This window comes from Pan paniscus, chromosome 4, assembly GCF_029289425.2.
Source record: "Pan paniscus chromosome 4, NHGRI_mPanPan1-v2.0_pri, whole genome shotgun sequence".
Lineage (NCBI taxonomy): Eukaryota > Metazoa > Chordata > Mammalia > Primates > Hominidae > Pan > Pan paniscus.
The window spans coordinates 79,022,813-79,048,593 of NC_073253.2; the positions used below are offsets into that span (position 1 = coordinate 79,022,813).

At 38.5% G+C, this 25,781-nt stretch overlaps 1 protein-coding gene across 5 annotated transcripts in view; it reads right to left on the minus strand.

The window, feature by feature from the left end:
• CDH6 (cadherin 6) overlaps positions 1 to 25,781 on the minus strand; it is a 139,797-nt gene that overhangs the window by 36,163 nt on the left and 77,853 nt on the right. For 4 of the 5 annotated variants that reach the window (XM_055112480.3, XM_034960236.4, XM_008971846.4 and 1 more), the window contains exon 3: positions 1,921 to 2,215. In XM_055112480.3, coding sequence (XP_054968455.1) covers positions 1,921 to 2,215 — 295 coding nt within the window. The remainder of the gene's footprint in view (positions 1 to 1,920; positions 2,216 to 25,781) is intronic. The other variant, XM_063604531.1, reaches the window with a different exon arrangement.

Here is a 25,781-nt window from a genome sequence, read left to right on the forward strand (position 1 = left end):
GTTACATCCAGGGAATATTAGGAACTCTACATTGCTTTTGTAGTATATAGCCAATTTCACTTATTGAAGAAATAGATTGTAGTATGTTAGGGTTGGATGCCCTGAATGTATAGTGCTGATGCACAAAACAGACCACCCACCGTTGTAATTTGGCAAGGGAGGTGGGGAGACTGAGAACATCTTATGATTTTAGGGTGAGAGTCAAGTCAACAAACACTCAAGTTCTTATTTAACATTAACACAAAATTTGATTGCTTTAGAATATGATATCTGTACATTTTAAATATCTATTCGTTGCCAGATATTGTACTAGGGACTCTGCACCTGTTTTATCATCTAATCTTCATGATAGCCCTTTGGAGTTGACATTTATTATTTATTTTTTCAAGATACAGAACTAGAGGATCAGAGAAATCAAATAATTTGCCCAGGGCTACACTGCTGGTTCTTAGTGGAGATAGTTTCAAATTCAGTTCTGTTTGATACCAAAGTCCATTTTTGCTCCCATGCTGTTGTCCCACTGCCTTTATATAATTTCTTGAAGATGCCTTTCTATAATCACAATAATGAGATATCAATTAAGGATGATCAATGTCACCATAACTGTGTCTGTGTGCAAACTGAAAAAAGCCTTTTTATTTTTCTCAAGACATGTTACTGTCAACTACCCCTAAATGTTTGTAATACAAATTTAATTCTATAATGGCTTCAAAAGTGAATGGCACTCCCTAGAGTTGTGCAGTGCAATACCTGCATATCTGGTTACAGTTGCCCTGAGTGGTGCTGATGAAGAGACTATTCTTCATGAATTCTTCTGCCTTTTACCACGTAGAGGAGAAATTTTTTTCCTAACAAATTTAAAGAATGCCATTCTACTGCTGCTATAACCAGTGAAGAAGAAGAAGAAGAAAAAACAAAATTCCAGTCATCTCCCTCTTTGCTTTGTGAGGCTTGCAATTTTTGTAACAAAACAAAGTGGCTTTAAATAATGAGAAAAGCAATTTCTTCATAAGAAAAATGTAGATGTTTTACAACGATTTCCATGGATTTGTTATTTTCTATGTCTTGGATCTGTGAACTACAGTGTCTCTGATATCTAACTGACAGAATCATAATAAAGTTAATATGTAATTTCAGCCCTTTTGAATCTGACAGAGTGAAAATAAAAATAATCCTTTATATAAGTAGCTTAAAATTTGTCAGTGTCTCCCATGAAGTATTTCAATGTGGCTAAGAGTGATGTCAGTAGAATTCTTTTTCTTAATTTAAATCCTGTTTACTTCTCTCAATTTAAACAAATTAAATCCACTACTTATTTAAAAAAGTAGTGGTATTGTGTAAAAAATATTAATTCACTCTATGTATGTTATGAAAGTCTTTTCATTTCCACCATGTAGTAAAGGATCCACTCCCTAGACATAACGTGCCTATTGTTTATGTATTAAAAAAAGTTCTTTGATCTCCTTTCCAAATATACAGTTACTAGTCACTTAAAGCAACTATCACTACTTTTTAGACTGGATTGTAAATGTAAGCTTTTATTTTCTATTTGGGAGATTGTTACTTGGACCCTAACACCCACATAGGCTAAGAGAAGTGGAGAAGGTTGCTGTCTTTCAGCCCAAGAAAGAGAATGGGCATTTAGGGAGGGAGAGAAAGGAGATGGTCTCTCTTTCAACCTCCCACTCCCACCCTGCCACTTTTCAGACCCTCTTTAGAGGAAATGTGGTTTTTAAAATAATCACAAAATGAGACTAGAGTAGTATTAGGAAACATATGCACTTACAGAAAGGACATACATGGATTGAAGAAGTTAGCATCTAAATTCATGCAGTTCAGTACTTTGAGCTCGTGGGATTCCTTACTCAGTGGATGCACTAGGGGAGAGCCAGCTTTTGGCTGAAGTCACGTCTCACTCACCGACATCAGACATTTCAGGGACAGTGGCTGTGTAAACCTCCTTGGTGAATATTGGTTCATTGTCGTTGATGTCATGGATCTTGATGATGAATTCAGACTCGGGCTCCACGGGTCTCCCTGTCCTTCTGTTTATAGCTTGAGCTCGAAGGATGTAAACGGGTTTTTCTTCCCTGTCCAGCCTCTTGGTGGCCTGTATGTCGCCTGTGTTTTCATTAATAATGAAGAGATCTCCTGCTCCATCTCCTGAAAGGATATATTTAAGTGATCCATCTCCTCTATCCTGGTCTGAATGTAACTAGTGTAGAAAAAAAAAATTAAAGAAAGTAAAAGTCAAGCATGTGGTTCTAAACTGTTTTTGTCTTTTTGGTGCATGCTACATTAACTTTTATTAAATTCTTTCTAAGGAATACAAGTTTTTTTTTGTTTGTTTGTTTTTACTATTTGCATATCCTCTTAATGGTAAATACCATTCATTAATGAACATGTTTCCTTATAATCATGGAATTTTTCAGAACTGGAACAGAGTTTGGGAGAAAATTTAGTAATCTTTATTTTGAAGAAGGGAAAACAAAAGGCAAGAGCAATAGCAAGGTGGCCAAGGACATATTAGGGTGGCTGGAATGAGACTCTTTTCACGATTTTCCTATTTTTCACTACAGCTTTCACATTCCACTAATACATTCTCGCCCTCACTTGCATGTACACAAACATATTAGGGAAGCAATATCCTATTTAGAAAAGGACTTTGAATTTTGAATCAGAGAGACTTGGGTATATTCTATTTCTACCTTACATTTATTATCTTGGTGAATTTAGGGAAGCTTGGCAACCTCCTTGAGTCTTTAGTGATAGAGATTATAATCATTTTTTTCTGGGAAGATGTGATATTTATTTATTTATGAAATTCAACTTGAAGCGTTTGAGAAATATCCTAAGTGCTGCCAAGGGCAATACCTTGAAAATCACCTGACTAGATAATTTACAGGTCACTTGGAACAATAGCATTTCATATTTATACTTTAGTATAAGATAGGAAAGGACCTTCTAATAATTAGAGCCAACCTAAAATTGAAATAGTCTGTCTTATGAGTGGTGAGTTCCCTGCTCCTAAAGGTAATCAAGCAGAGACTCTGATGACTAACTGTCAGTGAAATGGGTTTGGGTAAAAGTTGGAATTAAATGAATACTAAGGATACCATGGAAATAGAAGATGAGAATCCTAACTTGGATAAGTAGTCCATGTTTCCTTTCCCAGAGATTATATCCACAGTGTTGATTTCCTATTGTTTCCTAAATTCCCTTTTTTCCACCCAGCAAAAGGTTAGATGATAGCTTTAGATGGTACCTAGACCTAACTATAGGTCTATAGGACATATATACACAAACACATACATATATATATATATGCACACACATATATATACATATACACACATACACACACACACGCACATATATATATATATATATATATATATATATATATATATATTCAGTCTGCAGGTTTTCAGATAATTTAACCCTATTTGCAAATTTTCAAAAAGTGCTTTTTATTGAGGAGGACTATTTATAAATCCCCAGAGTTTTAAGCATCCATGGTATATAGAGAAGTTAGTGTTAGTGGGAAGGCTGCTACTCTCTACCTTGCTTCAATTCTGTCTAAACAGAATATGGGCTATGCTACAACAACAGCAACAACAGTTATACCAAGTCTTTCTCTTGTTGATTAATACTGCACAAAATGCTCGGAGAAGCATTACACATTTGAAAATAGACTCTTAGGGCAAAAAGAGACTTTAAAAATAATCCAACCTAGTCTAAAAGTGTATTCCATGTAATATCATTTACAGGAAGTGCTGAGGGAAAGAAATACTTTATATACGGCCTCTTTCTTAGAGTCACTGTTAACATGTCAAAGGCTCTGAGTGTCTGCAGTTTGAAACTACATTTGATTCTGTGTAATCTAGTTTTCCCTGTCTTGTTTAAAGAATCCTTTTTGGGTGTAACTTATATCGATATCCCCCATACCAATTTTCCAAAAAAGATAGTTTGGGAAACATGAACTAATTTAAAATCCATCATTGTAGAGTCAAGAAAACTGAGAATCCGGTGCGTGCTATGTTTCCAAAATCACACAGCTCATGGGAAAAGAGTCTGAAGATTAACTCTTGAGCGCAGGAAGAGGCTTAATAGATTATTTGGTGCAACTTCCTCATTTTTAGAGGTAGAGAAACCGTGTTTAATGTAACACAGCAAAAGCTAGTTAATCGCGGTGTTTGGGGAAGAGAATATTATTCATATAATTAGTAGCCTTGAAAGCAATTTGGCAGAAATAATGGAAGATAAATTTGAATGGGGAGGAAATTGCTTAGAAGTGAGAAATGCAATCAGAAATGTAAAACAAGAGCATCCCATGATTTGAGTGATGGGATATGCTAAGGAAACGCTGAAACCATCATGACACACAAAGACCCACTGGGGAAAGTTTAACTCTCCATCGTCAAATTCGAATGACTGAGGAGGCTCTTAAAAAGATATTTCATTAACCCATGAGTAAGGAAACCAATGTCACCACCTGGCGGATCCTTGCTCTAGGGCAGCTGTGGTCAGCAGCCTGGCACAGTGCGGGGGGCACGGTCCTAGGCATGAGCCATGTTCATTCTTTTTCACTCAGCAAGTGTAAGAACACAGCAGAGTCAATTAACCTCCCTCAGCCAGGATTCTTATCTGCAAAATGAAGATAATAAGAGCTACACGGCGAGGCTGTTGTGAAGATCTAATTGAAGACCACATGCAAATAGTACATTAACCACCATGTAAACATGCAACAAAAGCATAATATGGGTCTTATAGATTACAAAGTGCCTCCCAAATTTAAGAGAGTGCTACTGTTATTAACTCTTAGTTTATAATCAGCATATTTTTTCTCCTATATTGACTTTGAGAACTTTGTTTTCAAGACTTTGAAAACCCAATTTTACAGACACATGGTATCTCTAAGGTAAAATCTGTGATCAAAAGCCAGTATTCTTTAACTGGGCGGTGGGGGGCAATTGTTATCTTTACATGTGATTTATTATATTCTGCATTCCACTGGATTATACACTCTCCTCCACTAGTTCTTTCATCGGTTTCAGTATGTAATTGTTGCACACTTAATAGGTGAATTCCACATCTGGTCACAAGATTTATTCAGGTAAAAGTAATCAGAAATGTATTTTTAGCTGTCAGGTGAGACCATCTGGATGACTTATAGAACAAACACCCGAAACAATGTTAAAGGGCAGAGGAGACGTTAGAGAAGAGTGTGAGCAAGGGTTGCTTTGCAGATCACAATTCTGATTTATCAATATTTGAAAACTAGTGGGAAAATGTATCTCTTCTCTTTGCATTGTCTGATAATAAAGCAATTTCACTTCCTCCCCCTTCCTCCCTCCAAAGTGCATTTTCTGGGTCTGACCGAGTACACGGAGCAGAAACCTCCCAAAGCCTCTGCTTTTTCTCCCCACTCTCCTCCTCTGCCATCAAACTCCCCTGGGGCCAGTTCTTTTCTTGGGAAAAAAAGGAAACATAAGACATCAGTGCCTGTGAAAGTGGTGGTGAAAATCAGACATTAGGGGTTTATTGAGCACTTAGATTTTAATTGGATTTTTTCTTTTGTGATGTCATCCATCATGGCCACTGTAAAAGACAGAAGTTAAACAACAACAAATAAAAGGTTGTAGGCTGCCCAAGGCATGTTTTTACTAATTTCAGTTTAATGTGGCTGTTCCATTAAGTTTAATCATCTGGTTCACTTTTAACGATTCACCATGAAGTAAAAATTATCCACTTGCCACAGAAAGTCACATCTCACCTGTCGCTGGTAAGACTTTTTACTACTGTACCTGTAGCATTTCGTGCCAGAGGGAGCTCTTGGTCTTTGTCTGTTTCCTCTGTTGATTTTTAAAATGTATTTATTTATTAAGAGATGGAGTCTCACTCTGTTGCCCAGGCTGGAGTGCAGTGGCGCGATCTCAGCTCACTGCAACCACTGCCTTCCAGGTTCAAGCGATTCTCTTGGCTCAGCCTGCCGTGTAGCTGGGATTACAGGCATCCACCACCACACCTGGCTAATTTTTTGTGTATTTTTAGTAGAGACAGAGTTTTACCATGTTGGCCAGGCTGGTCTCAAACTCCTGACCTCAAGTGATCTGTCCGCCTTGGGCCTCCCAAAGTGCCGGGATTACAGGTGTGAGCCACTGTGCCCATTTTTTTTTTTTAATACAGCATCTTGGCAAATAAACACAGGGATTTTGGTTGTAGATGTAGCTCCATGGTGGGTGGGACCAAAACCATGGCAGCATCTTTGCCTGCTGGGTGTTGTGGTTTCCTGGGGACACAGCATGTTTTTACACGCTAAATGTGCCGAATTCCAACTTGACTTTAAATCAAATTCAAAGGCATAACAAAGATTTTTAGTGGTCTATGAAGCCAGCTAATGCTGCCCTATTGCTCCCATTTCCTGTGTGTCCCCAAGTCACCATCTGAGTCAGTGACCAAATGCAATCTCCGCAGCATATGCATTGTTAAGACAGAAAACAGTCCAAACAATGTTGGTGAGGGTGTGGAGAAACGGGAACTCTCATACACTGTTGGTGGGAAGGTAAATTAATTCAATCTCTATGGAAAACAGTATGGAGATTTCTCAGAGAACTAAAAGTAGAATTACCATTTGACCCAGCAATTCAGTAAATCATTCTGTAATCTATCCAAAGGAAAAGAAATCATTCTATCAGAATGACACCTGCATTCATATGTTTATCATAACACCACTTACAACAGCAAAGGCATGGAACCAACCTACGTGTTCACCAACAGTTGACTGGATAAAGAAAATGTGGTACATATACACCCCAGAATACTACAAAGCTGTAAAAAAGAATGAAATCATGTCCTTTGCAGTAACATGGATGGAGCTGGAGGCCATTATCCTAAATGAACTAACACAGACACAGAAAATCAAATACCACATGTTCTTACTTATAAGTGGGAGCTAAACAAAAAGTACACATGGACATAACATGGGGAAAATAGACTCTGGGACTCCAAAGTGGGGAAGAAGGGGAGTGATGGCTGAAAAATCACCTACTGGGTACAATGTCCAATACTGGGGTGATGGGTACACTAGAGGCCCAACCCCCACCACTACACGTGTAATACTCACATAACAAGTGCATGTACCCTCTGAATCTAAAATAAAAATTAAATAAAAGAACCCCCTCTCCCCCCAACAAAAACAATCCAAACAAAAGCTTACCTAGATGACACACATAGGAAAGTACCTACAGCAGCCTTACGTGGGCTTAGAAAAGGTATGAAGTGATGTTTGGCTAAAATGAAAAATTGAATTATGGCTAAGGACTTGTACGGTGTAGTGCAAATGTAATGTTGCTCTTTAAGAAATGTTATGGTTGCTAATCTGAGCTATTATAAGACAATTAGAGAACAGTGGTGTTGAAAAGATGCTGTCTGATTGGGATTGAGGAGAGAAACAGGAATTACAGCAGAGAGAGAGAGAACATCTTTGTGTTAAATAGGTGGAATGTTACTTTAAATTAGCACAATCAATCAAATTATGACAAATTGAGGCTTAACTGCATCAGTATCTATGTATATGTATAGATGTCTGCATGTATACATACATCTTTATATATAATGCATGTATACGTAATGCTAATAAATAGACTTAGTGTTGTGAAGGCTGGGAAAACTTGTTGGGTAGAGTTTATATCAGGAAGAAATTGAAACTTGCTTGAAGTACATGGCAGGGATTAGAGTTGCTTCTGTTTTAGAGATTATAGGATTAGGCAAATCAAAAGTACATTTTAATAAAATTCCATATGACACATTTTATTCTGCTGTATTTGAATGTTAATAATTTGGCATGAGTTAACTAATATATATGTGATGATTATTTTACCAATTAGAAAGCTGATGGCAGCATATGATTGTGGCAGGTTCCCAGCTGTGGGTCAGCTGGGTGTGTGGCTGTTCAGCCCTGTGATTCAGTTTTCACATTGTAATATGTGTGAATGTAAAGGGTGCAACTTCAGTGTCCCTGGTTTAGCAGGAATTGGCTTGCTCTAGTCCTATTTTTTTCTTTTTTCCACAGGTTGCAATGTAAATGAGGCAGTGACCTGGTTTCCACCAGGCTGATGAGAACAGTGCCCAAGGGGATGGCAAGCCACAAAGTGGAAGGAACCCAGGTTCTAGAATAACCTCATATCCGACCAGCCTGTATGTGAAAGAGGAAAAAAAGACATTGCACTTCAACCATTATGTTTTTGAAGTTTTGTTGTTGTTATTGTAGTTCCGCGTTGACCCTAACTCAGTGGTTCTCAAAGTGCGGTCCCTGGACCAGCCACATTGGCATTACCTGGGAACTAGTTAGAAATGCAAATTTCTGGCCCCACCTACCTCCAGAATCAGAAACTCAGGGGATGCCCACCAGTGCTGTGTTTTAAGAAACTCCTTAGGTAGTTCTGATGAGTGCTCAAGTTTGAGAGCCACTGCCTTAACTAGTACAACCATAATAGTTACAAGCATGGACATAGGCAAGGGAAAGAGGTGAGTGTAAATATACGCTATGTACTCATCACATAACCTTGGGGAACTTAGTTAACCTCTCCAGGCCTTCATATCCTCATCTATGTGATGGGAATAATAATAATACTTAATTTACAAGTAGGTTTCTCGGACAATAAATAAAATAATGTATGTAAGATGCTTAGTAGAGGGCCTACCTCAGGGAAAACCTTCAATAAATTACTATTGAATTCATAAACACCAACTATCCAAAGGTGGATTTTGGGAAAGTGGTGGGATTTGGATCTGAATTCTGACTTTCCTATTAATCAGTGAAATAAATTAACTGATCTTAGTCTCCATTCAGTCATAATATAGAACTGGAAATGATTAACTTTGCCTCCTCTATCTGCCCCTTATATGCTGGTATCCTGTAGGCCTGTGTCTTTGGTCCTTGTCTCCCTCCTTTCACATGCTCTCCCCACATGAGATCCTCTATCTATTTTCATGGATTCAATTGCTATCTCTGTACCATCAGTGCCTAAATCTATCTGTTACCCCAGGGAAGAACATTTTCTTGAGATCTGGAGTCAAGAATATAGTCACCTCTTAGGCAAGTCTCTTAGACAACTTACACTCAGCACATCCAATATTGACCTCATCACCTTCTCTCCAAATCATTTTCCTCCTCTTGTCTCTGTAAAAGCCACCAGGGAGTCATCCTAGGCCATCCCCTCTGCCACCATCCCCACATTCATTAAGCCACCAACTCTAGTCAATTCTACCTCTTATGTATATCTTGATTCACCTACTTTTTTCCTTTTCCCATTTTCACTGCTGTCACCCTGGTCCATGCTACTGCCTTTTCTCATTGGTCTATCGCAAGGAGGCCCTCCAAACACACACCCAGGCTTGCTTTCTTTAGGTTTTCCTTTCTGTAACTAGATCAACTTAAGAACAACACCAACTCTGAAGATGCCAGCCTCCTCTAATTAAATCCTGCAGTGTCCTCTTTACTCTTGGGATAAAGCCCTCATCCCCACCCCTTCACATGTCCTCCAAAGCCCGGCACGGCCTCTGCTCCTCCTGTCTTTGGCTTCATCAGCCATCGTTCTCCCCTTAACTCTCCTGGTTCCAGCCATACCCTACTTCTTGCAGTTTCTTGAAGATAACATCACTAACTAGCTCTTTTGTAGCTACGCCTTCCTGCATGTGGTTCCCTTGACATCAATCCCTTTTAATATCCTCACCTAGTTAAGCCAACTCCTGTGCCAGGTCTGCTTAATCTTTATCACCTCAGAGAAGCCTTCCTTAAGCTGCTGGTCTAAGTTAGAGTCTCCTCCTATATGCAATCAATTCATTCCCCACTTAGCCATCAGCACATTCTATTGTTGCTGATGATGTGTTTTACAGCTGTTTTCCAAGCTAGATTGCAGGTTCATAAAGGAAGGCACCAAACCTGTCTAGGACACTTCTGTATTCTCAGAGCCTGATATACAGGCACTTTATGGACACTAATAGTCAATGATAGCAAGGAATGAATGAAAGAATAAATAAATGAATCTTGTAAAAATTAAATTGGATAAGATATCAATGATCAGTGAAGGTTTCTGGCACATAGCAGACACTCAATAAATCTTAGTGTCCTCTATACTCTTTCTTGACTTTAGGATAATTCTGTAGATCAAAAATATACATTCCTGAAATTGCCAGATAATTTATCAATTACTACTAAACATTAGACACATGGTCTAATCTGAACAATCTGAGGAGGTAATTCAAGTTATTGCCTCAGACCTGAAAGCATTTCTTTAATAACAAATTCAACTTCAACACAATAGTAAAGCCAACTTGTATTGGATTTGTTGACAGAAATGGACCAATTGTAAGTACATTGAATTCATTGACCATCATAAATACATTGGGTGCTGGGTCAGAAGTCATCTGTTAATGGTGAAAAAGCTGCAAGATTTTACCGAACTATATTTCAAGTATCCTCCTGTTGCAGCAACTAAAGAGAAATGCTCCATTTCATGGAAACATTATTTCATAATAAAATAATTTAATTCTGTCAACCACGACCATTTAAAAACACTTATCGGTCTGACCAGTTGCATAAAGCAATGAATAAAAGCATCTAAACTCTGCCTTCTATAAACTTGCCATTTATGTTGGAATAAAATATACAGAAAAAAGCAGAAATTAGACACTTTACTGTTATTAGGTATTAGGATTCACAAGGTAAGTAAAAAGCTGGAGAATAGCATAGAAGGAACTTGTAAGTTGGAGAAGACCGAATCAGGGAATGTGAAAGCTCTTTGATGGTTTAGGAAGACTTCTTGGAGAAGCTTAGACTACTGATGGGAGAAAAATGATTTAGCAACCGATATGAGCACATGGCACGGTTTCAAGGCTCAGTGTGGGAGAAAATCAGAAGAGGCCTTGAGTATGTGCCTGGGGTAAGAAAAGCCATAAAGTCAGCAAAAATAGAAACACTCCTTCCCATAAGTTGCAGGGTCACATATTTTCTCACACTGCACTCAAACGTGCAAGGAAAGATGCAGCTTCCTTATAATTATTTTTGTTTATAGCTTTTCCCTCAAGCTCTAGTGCCATTGAGGATTAGAAGCTCAATACAGGTTGAATATCGACTCAGTAATTTAGTGCAATCCCAATAAAATCTTCCTGATTCAGTAATACGGTCTCTTTAGGATAAATCCCAGTCTTTCTGGTTTCTTTCTCCTCCTGCTTTGCTCCTGATCCAGTCCGAGATGACATCTGCATGCATGAAGGAGAGGAAGCCACATGGCCTTTGCCAGTGAGGAATTTGGGGGCTTTTGGAGCCAAGGATAGTCCTCATACTGCCCTCTGATCCTCTGGTCTCTAGAGAATATCTCTTATGTATTACTTTCCTCAGTGGCATCTGTGGTTCTGGCAGAACATGACCTTTGCTCTCTAGTGATCAAGGTGAATAGCTACATCTCACGTCCCTCACTGGCATCACATACTGCCCTTGAGGTCTGGCTATGTCTTCTTTGTCACCCTTAGCACATGTAGTCCTAGCTACAGGATTGCTTTGTCCTTCTACTGGACCATCTATTGGATCAATCCACCCCCTTCTTATTCTGGAGAAGCCCAGGAAGGCTCATGGGAATGAAACAGGGCTTCTCCCTCACCACGTGATCGCCCCAGGGCAAGTGGGAAAAACCCACTCTGCTTTCACCTTTACCCAAACCTTGCCACTGTTCCACCCTGTGGATTCAGATTCATGTGTCTCAGGGCAGTAGAAATAAGTCTTTGTATGTGTTATTTGACAGCCAGGAATGTGAAGTTCCTTGGTTTCGGGAATGTCCTACCATACAAACTTCAGTAGATGGAAGGGCCAATTCCTAGTACAAACCCCATTGAGATAGCTGGGGTGGAAAAATGACCTACATGCCAGAGCATGCTGCAAGTAATGCTTGGTGACTACATTTATACATGGAATTAGTGAGTTTTATTTTGGTTGGCCAGCTTATTTCTTGATCTACAAAATGGGCTTGAAAAGGATCTAGAAAATAGGGCCGGGCACGGTGGCTCATGCCTGTAATCTCAGCACTTTGGGAGGACAAGGTGGGTGAATTGCTTGAGCTCAGGAGTTTGAGACCAGCCTGGGCAACATGGCAAAACCCTGTCTCTACCCAAAACACAAAAATTAGCTGGGCGTGGTGGTGCCTGCCTGTAGGCTCAGCTACTAAGGAGGCTGAGGCAGGAGAATCGCTTGAACCCAGGAGGCGGAGGTTGCAGTGAACTGAGATCGTGCCACTGCATTGAAGCCTGGGAGACAGAGTGAGACTCCATCTTAAAAAAACAAAAAGAGAGAGAATCTAGAAAATCTATTTTTCTGACAAAACCTGGGATCAGGCTGCCTTCATATCTCATGTTCTTTTTCTGTTACACCATGTTGGCTCTTATGACCCCCCAAATTTGTATTTTCCTATATAGTAGAAATGATTTAATTGATTTTTATAATGGTGTAAATATTTTATCTTTAAAGTCTTCTCTTTTGTGATTCATCATCTGGCAATTGGTCTGGCTGGGATTTGGAAAAATGATAATAGCAGACATTTGTTAAGCCCATACCATGGGCCAGGACATGACCTGAACTGGTCACAAAGATTACATAATTTGTTACTCATTATGATTCTATTCTTATCCCCTCTTAAGTGATGAGGCAACTGAGGCAATATAGGAGGTAAATCACTTCTCAGCATGGCATGATGAATAAGAGCAAGATTTGAGTCCAGGTGGCCTACTCTATTAACCACAACACATTTTTTTCCCTGTGTTTTTACATTTAGTTCTGTAAACATTCATTAAAGGCTTACTCTGTACCAAACAATATTTTGAGTTACAATGAATTATCTAATTCAGTGTTTTTCAGTCTCTGCTCTATTGGCATTTTGGGCTAGGTAACTGTTTGGGGAGCTGTCCCATACATTATAGGATGTTCAGCAGAGTCCTTTGTCCCTACGTACTAGGTGCCAGTAGCGTCTTCCCAAGATGTGACAGCCAAAAATGTCTCCAGATATTTCCAAATGTCCCCTGGGGTCAGAAAATTGAGAACATTGATCAAACTTAAATCTGTCTGTCTCTCTCTTTTTCCTTCCATCCATCCATCCATCCATCCATCCATCCATCCATCCATCCATCCTTCCATCTTTCTTATCAATGTGTACCTTGTGACTTTTAAAATACACTTAAATAATACCATAAGGGAACTGTATTTGCAGAGATTCAGCATAACCCTACTCAATTCAATTTTTTGTTTTTTGTTACATTTAATAACCCCTGAAATAGACCTTGTGTCATGTGGAGGAGAATGTTCGACAAAGTGCTAAAAGCAAAAGAAGTTTAAGCCTAAACACAGCAGAAATTTACTAATTCCCTTGACAATTATTTTTTACACTCAATACCTTGAATTTCATGTCAAAAGTACCAGAGTAACTTAAAGGAACAAAACTTTAGAGTGATAATAGTGGTAGTAGGCAGACTAATGCACCTGCTCCCCCAAAGATGTCCATGTCCTAATTCCCAGGACCTGTGACTGTGTTTCCTCACATGGCAAAAAGGACTTTATGCATGTGATCAAGATAAGGATTTTGAGATGGGGAGATTATCTTGGATTACCCAGGTGAGCCCAAGGTAATTGCAAGGGTCCTTACAAGGGAAAGAGGGGAGAGTTGGAGTGAGAGACGGAAATGTGATGATAGGAGCCAAGGACAGAGAGAGAGAGAGAATTTGAGAGAGAGAGAACTTGGGCTTGAAGACGGAGGAAGGCACCATGAGCTGAGAAGCCAAGGAATGCAGGTGGTATCTAGAAGCTGGAAAAGATGGGAAATGGATCCTTCCCTGCAGCCTCCATAAAGACATCTTGCAAACACCTTGATTTTAGCCCAGTGAAACCCATTTCTGACCTCCAGAATTATAAGATGATAAATTTATATTGTGTTAAGCCACAAATCTGTGGTGACTTGTTACAGCAGCAAAAAGAAACTAAGACAGTAGCTCCATATTTCTGAAATTCAACGTGAACTGAAACTGCGTGTGGTCCTTCAAGAATCCCAGTGGAGGAGGGAGGAAAACTAACCCTTCCTGAACACTTTACTGTGTATCAGGTACTGCAAAAATGGTTAGTGTGTTGCATGCATTAATTCTCACAATGACTCCAGGGGGTAACTTTTATTTTCTCCATTTTTTTCAGATTAGGAAACTGAGGCCAGAGAGATTAAGTAATTTACCCAAAGTTAAGCGCAGAGCCAGAAAGGATACCAAGGCCTGCCTGACTCCAAAGTCTATTCTCATTCACATCAAAGCAACCCTCCCCACACTGATTATAAACATTTCTGTATTCATTGTATTTATTATCAGACCCCAGGCTAAGTTATTTGTAAATTCTACTGCCACAAATGATACAAACTATAATAAATGTTATTGTTCATTCGGGATTCGTCAATTAAACAAATGCCTTTTAGTTTATTAACTGCATAAAGTTATTTCCCCAAAAAGGCATTGTTTACTGCTTTATGCTTGGCTTTTGAAGTCCAAGGTCCCTCTTGCCTTGGCAGACTGTGACATTAGTCTCAGCTCCTGCTTAGTCTAACATTTTCATTTTCAGAAAGCCAGTGGTAAATCAAGCTGAGAGCCAGATCCCAGTCAAAAATTGATTGAGTAAGGCGTTGTAACTCACCAGTTAGAATGCTACCTTTTTGCTTTATAGTGTAACCTCTTCAGCAATCACCAAAAAAGGACACACACACACAAACACACCCCCCACACACACTCCCCCAGCCCCCTTTTTCTTTCTCCCTCTCTCTCTCTTTCTCTTTGACACATATGCCTTGGAGGAGAGTATCAATAGATAAAATGTAGGCATTTGAGATATAATAATTCAAAGGGCAGAAATTTAAAAAAAAGTGTTCCTTAATAGCAAATGGACTTTTTCTAAAACATGTTCTTCCTGAAAGGTAAAAAATATGTTGGATATTATATTCTTTTATGTTGACTTTTACTTAGGATCTAAAAAGTTAAAGCTATGTATCTCTATAAGACAAATGACTATTTTTTACTTGAATTCATAACTCTCAAGCATCCTGTATGTGCACAATAAATGATGAGTAAATTGAATTCTATAACCTCTCATACCATCAGGGAATTAATGGCAAATGATTCTAGGAAAGAAGATAATGAGCTCATTTATTAGTTTTTTTTTTTTTTTTTGCTTGGGAACCAGCTTAGATTTCAAAAGCTCTCCTCATCCTCCTCATTTTGAAAGCTCCCTTTCTCCTTTCTCTGTTGTCCTTTTTCTTCTCCTCTCCTCTTCCTTCTCCATTTCAAAAGCTCTCCTTCTCCCCCTCCTCCTCTTTCAGTTAAAGAAACCAACTGAAACACTAGCAAAGAGAAATTCATACTATCTGACGACCCCGCTGGGGAAAGTGTCCTCACTGCAATGTCAGTGGCATGAAATTTGTGCTCCTCTCCCTCCCACGTATGTCATTGTTTCATTTGCCCACCATATCTGAAATACTCTCTGCTACTTTAATATCTTAATAATGTGATATAGGGAAAGAGTATCAGACTTAAACCCCTCAAGAAAGCTGAACTCTAGCCTCAGCTTTGGTACTGTGCTGGCAATGGCCCTGGGGTCCCTGAACTCCTCTGAGCTTGTGTTTGCTTACACGCAAAAGGAATGAATCACGTTCAACTAGAGAGTGGTTATGTGGATCCCCTGAGAAAGTTCAACTAGAGAGTGGTTATGTGGATCACCTGAGGAATGCTTGTACATGTGACAGCATTTTATAAGCTAAAGCTCGACACAATGCGAGACAATATTATCATTGCTCCCTATCTTCACTACAAGTTTTCTGCCATGAAACTCTGCTAAAAGATAATCTGTGATGACTCGTAGCCTGCCAGGGAATACTTTCTCTTGTGTTGAATTCTCTTTTCTCTCTCTCCCATCCTACACCTTCCCCTTCTTCAGGTGTTAATTGCTGGTTTGCATGGCAGTCAAGATTTCAACGGCCACGTTATCATTTTAAAACTCAGGGAAGCGATGTCTACTGTTGAAAAGGAGATAAAATGAAATGAAGTACCACCACTCAACTTTGCCCAAGTCAACGAATTTTCTCGATTTGACTTGAAGACTCTATTTTCCTTTAAGAGGCAAGTGGATTGGTAATCAGCAAGATCATAGCTTTAATACAAGCTAAATAGCTGCCCTTTGTTTTTTCTTTTAACATGATATATGTGGTTGGGAGGATAGACAGAACAGTCAAGGCACAAACAGCATAAGAAAGTACAGTTGACCTTTGAACAACATGAATTTGAACTGTATGGGTCCACTTATACTTAGATTTTCTTCTGCCTCTGCCACCCCTGAGGCAGTAAGACCAACCCCTCCTTCTTCCTCAGCCTCCCCAACATGAAGGCTATGAGGATGAAGACCTTTATGATGATCCACCTCCATTTAATCAATAGTAAAATATTTTCCCTTTCTTATGATTTTCTTATTAGTTTTTATTATTATATATATATTTTTTGAGGCAGGGTCTCACTCTGTCACCCAGGCTAGAGTGCAGTGGCATGATCTTGCTCACTGCAGTCTTGACCTCCTGGTCTCAAGAGATCCTCCGACCTCAGGTAGCTGAGACTACAGGTGCATGCCACCATGCTTGGCTAATTTTTTGTAATTTTTGTTTTTTTTGGTAGAGATGGAGTTTTGCCATGTTGCCCAGGCTGGTCTGGAACTTCTGGGCTCAGGTGATCCACCCACCTCAGCCTCCCAAAGTGCTTGGATTACAAACATGAGCCATTGTGCCCAGCCATGATTTTCTTAAAAATATATTCTTTTCTCTAGCTTACTTTAAGAGTACAGTATATAACAATATAACATACACAATATGTGTTAAGGCGGCCAGTCAATGGTAGGCCATTTGTAGCTAAGTTTTTGGGGAGTTGAAAGTTATACAAGAATTTTCAACTATGCAGGTTGGTGCCCTCAACCCTTGGGTTGTTCAATGTTCAAGTATAATGCTTTTCTTATTTCCTAAAGGGGAACTTTGCTGCCTGGGGGATGTTGATCCTCATTGACCCCTAATACCTCTGACCCCTCAAAAAGCCTCATGCTCTAGAATAATAAGGAAATGAGCCAGATTTTTATGTTTCACAATTTATGTAAACAAAACAATCCAGCATGCTAAAGCTTTGTGTAACTGTATTTTAAAGCAGAATTTTCTCTACATTTCCTCTTTTGTGCTTCTTTTCTGATGTGTACTCATAAGTAGTAGAAAGCATTAAGATGAGATTATTTTCCAGAAATGATTGTTTTCTGTGAGAACTCAAAATATGTTGATTAAAAGATATATAGTTGGTTAAAAAAGAATGTCATTACATAGAATTTTTCTGTCCCTATATTATCACATTTCTCTCTATAGCTGATATTTTTGTGAATCGTTGCAATCAACAATCTCAGGTTTTAAATGATTTCTCTTTTGCTGAACACTTGAATTGTCTGTACAATGTAGCTTCTTAGCAATTTTAAGAAAAAGAAATTTGTTTTCCATTGGCCAAATCTGTTTGCCTTTTTCTCATTTTGTTTCAAACTTTCTTCTACCAAGACCCTAAATAATGTCTGATTTTAATTTGTAAAAGTCTCAAAGGAACCAGCTTTCATGATACAATATTATTTGTTTTATCTTTTCTTATTTTTCTTGTTAGTTTGTGCACGGACCACCATGTTGTCTTTAGTTCCCTTGTTTTGCACTAAGGAAGCTTGAGTTTTCTTCTTTTGTATCATAAAATATTTGTGCCATTTTGATATGAAATTTCCAGAGGTAGTTTTCATAGAAAGACTTTCATAACACACTTGGTTTATATGTTTACTATCTAAAACATCCTTGAACTTTAAAGACATTAGATTTTCCATTGTTAAGCTAATGCCGCAAAACACTATCAAAGATATTCATATCAAACCATTGCATCAATCAATTGGGAGGCATAGAAATCAAATGTCAACATGGAGACTACAGTTAATATAATACTGTATACTTAAAATTGGCTAAGGGAATAGATCTTAAATGTTCTCATCACACACACACAAATACACATACACACAAATGGTAACTATGTGAGGTAATGGATATGCTAATTAGCATGATAGTAATCATTTCACAATGTATATCAAAATATCACATTGTACTCCCTAAGTATATATAATTTTTGTCAATTATACCTCAATAAAGCTGGAAAAATTGGAAGGTAGTTTTTAGATAACAAGGTGGTTTTTTAATATTCTGTGCTCACTGTAGCTTAATTCAAGTAGTATTTGGCTGTTTTTATGTGCAAAAATATGTGCTAGGCACTATTGGGTATATAAGGATGAGTAAGACATGTAGGCTAGGGTCTTGCAGAGTTTGCAAAGATGTAAGTATTCCAAAGTTTGCATTCGATATCTGAAGTGCTAATTGAAAGAGTAGGCCTGGGATCCAATTTGAAACACTGCTCAATATATTTAAGGTCAAAGTTCAACCTTAAACAAAGAATTAATTATTCTGCTCTTAAAAAGGTGAAACATTCAGGGTAATTAAATAATTAAATCAACAGTAATTTTCTCACAATAAAACTTTGGTTCAATTATATAAGGAGATTACGATATTAATCCTAACTTAACTGTGATAACGATTCCTATTTAAAACCTTATTATAACCCAAGTGAAAAGATCATTTAAAAAATTGTCGGGTGCCTTAAACTTTCTTATTACAAACAAACAAGTGTTAATCAGATTCTAAAATAACATTCATGGCAATTGAAATAATATAAACCCCAAATTGTACCATAAAGTGATGATGTTTTCAAATGAAAGGATAAATATCCTTAAATAGAGGGGAATCTACCAGTTGCCAGGGATCATCAAACAATGTGAGGTGTCGTGTGCATATTATTTTTCTTATAGTTAGAATAATAAAGGCAACTTCATATTTTTATATAAACTCATGCCCCGAATTGCTGTTAATGCATCAGACTCAGCTGCCTTCACTGCTTCGGCAGCATCTTCTGACCCGTAATACTTGGCTTCACAACATTGGCCATCAGTGGGATCACCTGTTCACCTTCGGCTCTTCTTTCTCTCCATTTCACCTGTTCTTTGAAGGCACACTTCACAGCAGGGCACCTTCCCTCCTTACGCGGCTCTTGCTTTAGTTCCTTACTGGTAAGTGTGATATCTTGGGCCCCGTTCTAAGCCTTTTCTGTGTATTAAGTTATTTAATTCTCACCTCAATAATTTTATGACTCCTTTCATTTAACAGTTGAGGAATCGAGGGGGCACAGGGAGATTAAATTACTTGCCTAATATTACACACGTAGTCAGAAGTGCAGCTGAGGCTGAAACATAGACAGTCTGCTCATGCTATGGACTTACACTCTCTAGCAAGTAATTGTTGAATGAATGAAAAGCATTTTCTCAACCAAATCTATTCCAAAAAGGCCATAACTGAGATAACTTCTTCAACTACCTTCTTAACTCCAATCTCCATTCTCTCTAGTGGGCATTAAATCCCATATTCAGAGTGATATTTCAAGCTTTTTATTATGCCCTTATCACTGCCCTCAAGTCCGTTGAAACACACCAACTCACCTAAAATATTTATTCATATTTTTTATATGTATATATTTTAATCTTTTAAAATGCCTCTCTTTTTTGTGCATATATATTCTCTGTGAATAAAAAACTGGAAGAAATTATAAATGCTTTCCCTGGGAAATATTTTGGCATGTTTCTTTGCTTCTTATTCCAGGTCACATAATTTCAAATTTGACTCCTTACATGGGCCTTTGAGAATACCCATTACTTTTACTTATGTATTGATAATTGTGATAAAAAAGCTCTAATTTTCTTATGGGGAATTCTGTACTTCTTTTTGATCTTCAATTCTAGATGGAAAGAAAGGTTTGCAAAGAACACTGATGTTATTTAGCATGTTCATGACGGTTACATTTTATTGTCATCTTGGTAACTGGCAAAATAAAAGCTTGTAGGAAGATGGGAGTTTGCGCCCAGCAGCCTACACCAACACACACAGAGTTGCCCCCTCGAGGTTGCAATGGCACATTGACATCTAAACATAATCTCCTAATTTGATGAAGGCTGTCAAAGGGAGGACCCCTCCCATATGTCTGTTTATTTTTGGTAAATGTGGGTGGAACATAAGGAAGACATTTTAAAATTTGGCTAGAGAGGTTGAGGCCTCTAAAAGTTAAATGTATAATTCTGGTTACAATGTATTCTTGGCTTTTCATATCAATGGAAATGAAAAACACCTGTGGTTTAGGAATCTACTGATGCTTGATTACAGTATGTCAGGAATTTATTATCTGATTTTTGAAATAAAATTTAGTCAAAATTAAAATTAGGGATTTTTGTTCTACCAAAAAGAGACATGAACTCACATGTTCAATGCAGAATTATTCACAATAGCAAAGACATGGAATCAACCTAGGTGCCCATCAATGGTAGACTGGATAAAGAAAATGTGGTATGTATACACCATGGAATACTATGCAGCCATAAAAAAGAATGAAATCATGTCCTTTGTAACAACATGGATGCAGCTGGAGGCCATTATCCTAAGTGAATTAACACAAGAACAGAAAACCAACTATGGCATGTTCTCACTTATAAGCGGGAGCTAAACATCGGGTACTCATGGACGTAAGGATGGCAACAATAGGCACTGGGGACTACTAGAGTGGGGAGGGAGGTGGGAGGGAGAGGGGCAGGAGTTGAAAAACTAACTGTAGAGTACTATGCTCAGTACCTGGGTGATGGGATCAGCCATACCCCAAACCTCAGCTTCACGGAATATAATCAGCTAACAAACCTGTACATGTACTCTCTGAATCTAAAATGAAGTTGAAAACAATTAGAGATCTTGATTTTAAAAGAAATGTAAACTAGGATGTTGGCATTCAGCTTATTTATATTCCTATCTGCTACTACAGACCATATTATGACAAAAAAATGAAGAACTCTGGTGCAATCAGTATCTACGTGGTTTACTAATACTACGAACAAGTTATGCTGACCAATAAAGAAATACTTAACAATGCCTATAGAATAGACTCAAAGGGCTGTGCCCAAAATGAGCACGGGAGCCTCTCTAACCTTGCAACAACTTCTACCTCTGTTTAACTTGTTGGAGTGTGGAAGCAACAGCTACAGTGGGAACAAAAAGGATCCAAACTCTTCACTCTTTTCTTTACTTTGACTCCTTGTTTATTTATTTATTTATTTATTTGAGACAGAGTCTCATTCTCTTGCCCAGGCTGGGAGTGCAGTAGCGAGATCTCGGCTCACTGCAACCTTTGCCTCCCAGGTTCAAGTGATTCTCACGCCTCAGTCTCCTGAGTAGCTGGGATTCCAGGCATGCGCTACCACGCCCGTCTAATTTTTGTATTTTTAGTAGAGATGGGGTTTTGCCATGTTGGCCAGGCTGGTCTCGAATTCCTGACCTCAAGTGATATGCCTGCCTCGGCCTCCCAAAGTGCTGGGATTACAGGCGTAAGCCACATGCCCAGCTCGATCCCTCCATTTTGTTTAACAAACTAAATTCAAGCAGGAGGCTCTAGGATTCCACATGCATGATGAAATGGAAGCCGGAGGATCTGGGATCGGTTCCTTGTGAGGCTTTCTCTGTTACTCTGCTGTGCGACTGGCCAGGGTAAGAGTTACCTTGGGTTTATGATCAAGGCCAGACATTCTAACTTTTCTGCTTTCCACATGAGCTACTGTGCACAGAGGGAAGTTTAAGAGCCAGAAAATTGCTGCTATACAAGACGTTTTCTTAGTATTAAATAGCAGATTGAAACTTTTGTCATTAAGAAAGTGAAATCAGTTGGTTTCACTTTCAGTAGAAACAAATGAGGATTATTGCCAATAACGGCTGTTGAGAAGTTACTTCTAGAAATATTTTCTAAGAAGTATATCCAATGAGCCAGTGTATGCATGCACTTTCTCTTAAATGTGCTAACTCATAGAAACATAAAAATGTTAGTTAAATGGCTGAGCATTAAATTTAAATGATGAAGAAGAGAGATGTGCCCAAGGCACTTGCCCTGATTCAGGGAGAAAAGATTATTGCAGGTCATTGAACCAGAACGGAAGTTTAGAGAGGGTTATCAAGGGAAAGAAAAAGACGCTTAAAAAAAAATCACAGTGACCAGAAAGATCACTAATTGCATATCTACTTTTAAAATGCTCACATGTAACTATTTTGAATACCACTAATGTGTTCTGGAAATTAAAAAGTAAAAGGAATGTGCATAACAATAAGGCAGACATTCGTGCAGCTCTTTAAAAGTAGCCTTAAAAAAAATTTTTTTTTTCTCTACCTTTGGGTTTCACACAATAGATTCTCAATAAGTATTTGTGGTATTGCGTAGAATGCAATCATTGAACACCAACGCATGTTCCGGGTTTTTTTCACTTGTGCTTCAAAATGGCTTTGCAAAGTGGACATACAGGCGAGGGTGTATAACTGAGTAGCTAGGTGGTCAGACAGTATCGTCTGTCGGGGTCTTAGCAGTGTGAGACAATGGCCTGAAATACTTGACTGCTCTGAGCCTTAGTTTACTCATCTGTATGGAAACAATACCCATGCATTAGGGTTGCTGCGAGGATCCAATGAGATAACCCACTTGAAGCACTTAGGACAGGGTTTAGAACAAAGTAATGCTCGGAAAATATCAGCTATGACGATGCTTTCATCTGACATTGCTATTTGAAGCAACAAGTGGTTCAGAGACTCGCTGAATCACGCGTGGAATTAGTGCCAGGAGGTTTCTATTCTTCAGCTTATGCTCTTTTTAGGAAAAAAAAAATTAGTGTAAGAATTTAAAAAAGCAACATTTCAACGATGGCATCTTTTAAGTAACCTTTCAGAACGGATAAAATATTGCTTCATGTTTACTAATTTGGATCATGTAATTATAGTAACAAATAATTGCTCATTTCTAATTTTAAAGGTGTGTATGGCTGACAACTTTTATTTTTATGGTCCGTTAAAACGTTACTGTCTAATTATCTTGAGAAGAGTGGCTTCATTGAATTGGGTAGGCATTAATTTTAAAGACTGAGGATAAAGGCATATTGGGAAAGCCTGTACATTAAGGCCTCAAATAGAACCCACATTTTCATAATATTTTTAAAAAAATACAGCCTATCAATTTTTTTGAAAACTGTCCCCCCAAAACCAACACCAACTTCCATCAGAAAATACCTTTGAAAGTATACAGTTTATTAAATTCCATAAAAACAGATCTCCTGGCATGTTACTAAAAATAGAAGCACCTCGAATGCATTAGTGGAGGCTGGTCTTATGTACACATTGTGTGGAAGGAGGGGTTAAAGAACATTGTGGAAGATAAAATGGAGCAGATGGGAATTAAGTGTTGCTGTAGCTGTTGAATGGTACTGTGCAAATCTTCTGCCTAAAGTTAGGCATAATTCTGGTATTTTAAGTAAATTCATCTTTGTATTAATGAATGCCTATGTCTTCAAAATCTAATCTGTATCTACATCTACCTGTGCTCTTTTTTTCTTATGGAATGTAATCTTAGACTATATACCAATCATCGTCAAGAAATTGCTATGTTACATAAAACAGGCTAGAGAGTTACAGGGATCTCTGAAAATGTGGAATTATAAGGCTTCCCTCTATTTTTCTATTATATTAAGTTTACATAAGCCAAAGATAACCCAAGTGGATTTTGTACAAAAATAAAATACTCTTTTCTTTAGCCCCTGACAAGAAAATATGTACCTCTTTGTTTTCTGTGTCAGTATTAGGACTCATTCACTCTGCTGGTTGTTCAATCTCTAAATCTCTCACTCTTTGAACTCCAGCTTTCGGACCTTTGGCTTCTTCATCCGATTAATTGGGAGGTCCTGGCAATTCTCCCTCTGCAGTATAAGCTAACACCGGCTCTGTCTTTAGATGGGGTTCAAACACCTAGGAAGCTCTGCTGAGCCCCAGAGCCTGGTTGGCTCTTCTCCTTTTTATTTTGATAACACTTTGTGGATGCCCAATTTATCACTGAACTTGCCACATTCTGTTATCACGATTGGCAGTAACGTCCTCCTAGGACAGTGGTTTCCAAATTTGGCAACATGTTACAATCATAAATAATTAAAAACCAACTAAATCAGAATTTCTGGGGAGGTGAGACCCAGGGAAGGTATTTTTAAAAGCAGCACTTCTCAAATTTTAACATGTGTACGATTCACCTGGGGATCTTGTTAAAATGCAGATTTCTGATTCACTCAGATTGGAGGTGGGGCCCGAGACTCTGCCTTCCTAACAAGTTCCCAGGTGCCACAGATGCCACTCAAGCTAAAGCAGCTCCAAGCAGCCCCCAAATGGAGATGTGGTTTAGAAAACAATCACATCCCGTTTTTATATCTTAAACTCACGAACTCAGAAACTTACCCGACACAGGACCACTTATTTCTTCCTATCCTGTTACCTGTCCCTGCCACTACCATTTTAAGTGAGTGGATGTTGACATTTTCTCATAAATCAGAATTTGGTTTGTCAATATTTCAGCTATAATGGGCTTTCTCCACTATTCCTCCCCACCTTGTCTTGTCCGTGTCTCTGCATTCATCTCACTGGAAACAGAACGCAGTGGAAGGCTGAGGAAGGTTAAGACAGAGGAGGAAGGTCTCGCTGCAGTTGCTTGTGCTTCAGTTGTAAAGCACCATCTTGTCTATTCTTGTCATTGGCTGTTGTGAACCCCACCGCCACCCATGACCCTCCCTTTTTTCCTCCTTTCTACACCTGAAAGCCTTTTGTTTCCCTCACTTACTCTCATTTTCCTCACTCCACCATCCTACGATGACTTACCACAAATTAATTTGTGTCATCATAATTTCAAATCAACACAAAGACAAACAGATGTTTATAAGGTAAATATTTCTTTCTTCTATTTTAAGTGTTATTTTCTCAACAGCATTACTTTTCCTCAGTTAATGCTTCTATCCTTCCACATACAGATAGCTCTTTTGAGTGTTAGGCACCCACGATAGGCTCTGAGTGATTTTTATTTAGTAGTAATCTGCTTGAATAGCATGATTAAAGGTTCTATTAGCCTTGGTACACCTTTATATGTCAACTGAACTATTCTAGTGGTTCCCAGAGTATGCACTGAGGCAACCTGGGTTGCAGGAGGGAGCTGACCAGGAAATATTTAAAAATTTTCAGGGATAGCCTGGTGTGGTGGTTCATGTCTGTAGTCTCAGCTAGTTGGGAGCTGGGGCAGGAAGACATCTTGAGCCCAGGAAGTCGAGGCTGCAAAGCGGAGACTGCGCTGCTGAACTTAAACCTGGGTGACAGAGCAAGACCCCAGCTCAAAAAAGAAGAAAAAAAAAAAAAAATTAAAAAAAGGAAGGAAAAGGAGGGAAATAAGCAGCACGTGACCTCTGCAGACCCCTTGCGAATTACTAGCTCAAGGTAGTTCACAGTTTCAACAGTAGGTGGTGCTGCATTCCTTTCAATGATTTATATTTATAAAGCTGGGTTTTCCATAGTGGCTGTGATAAAAAGCAATTACAGTGCAAAGATCAAGGTGGAAAAGGAAATGAGAGGGCTGTGTCCGATCTGATTGAGAAATTGTGCCGTGCTCAAGAGATGCACACATACCATTTGTAAGTGTGGTTAAGAATGAAATAATTTTTTTTGTCAATTTATGTGTATTAT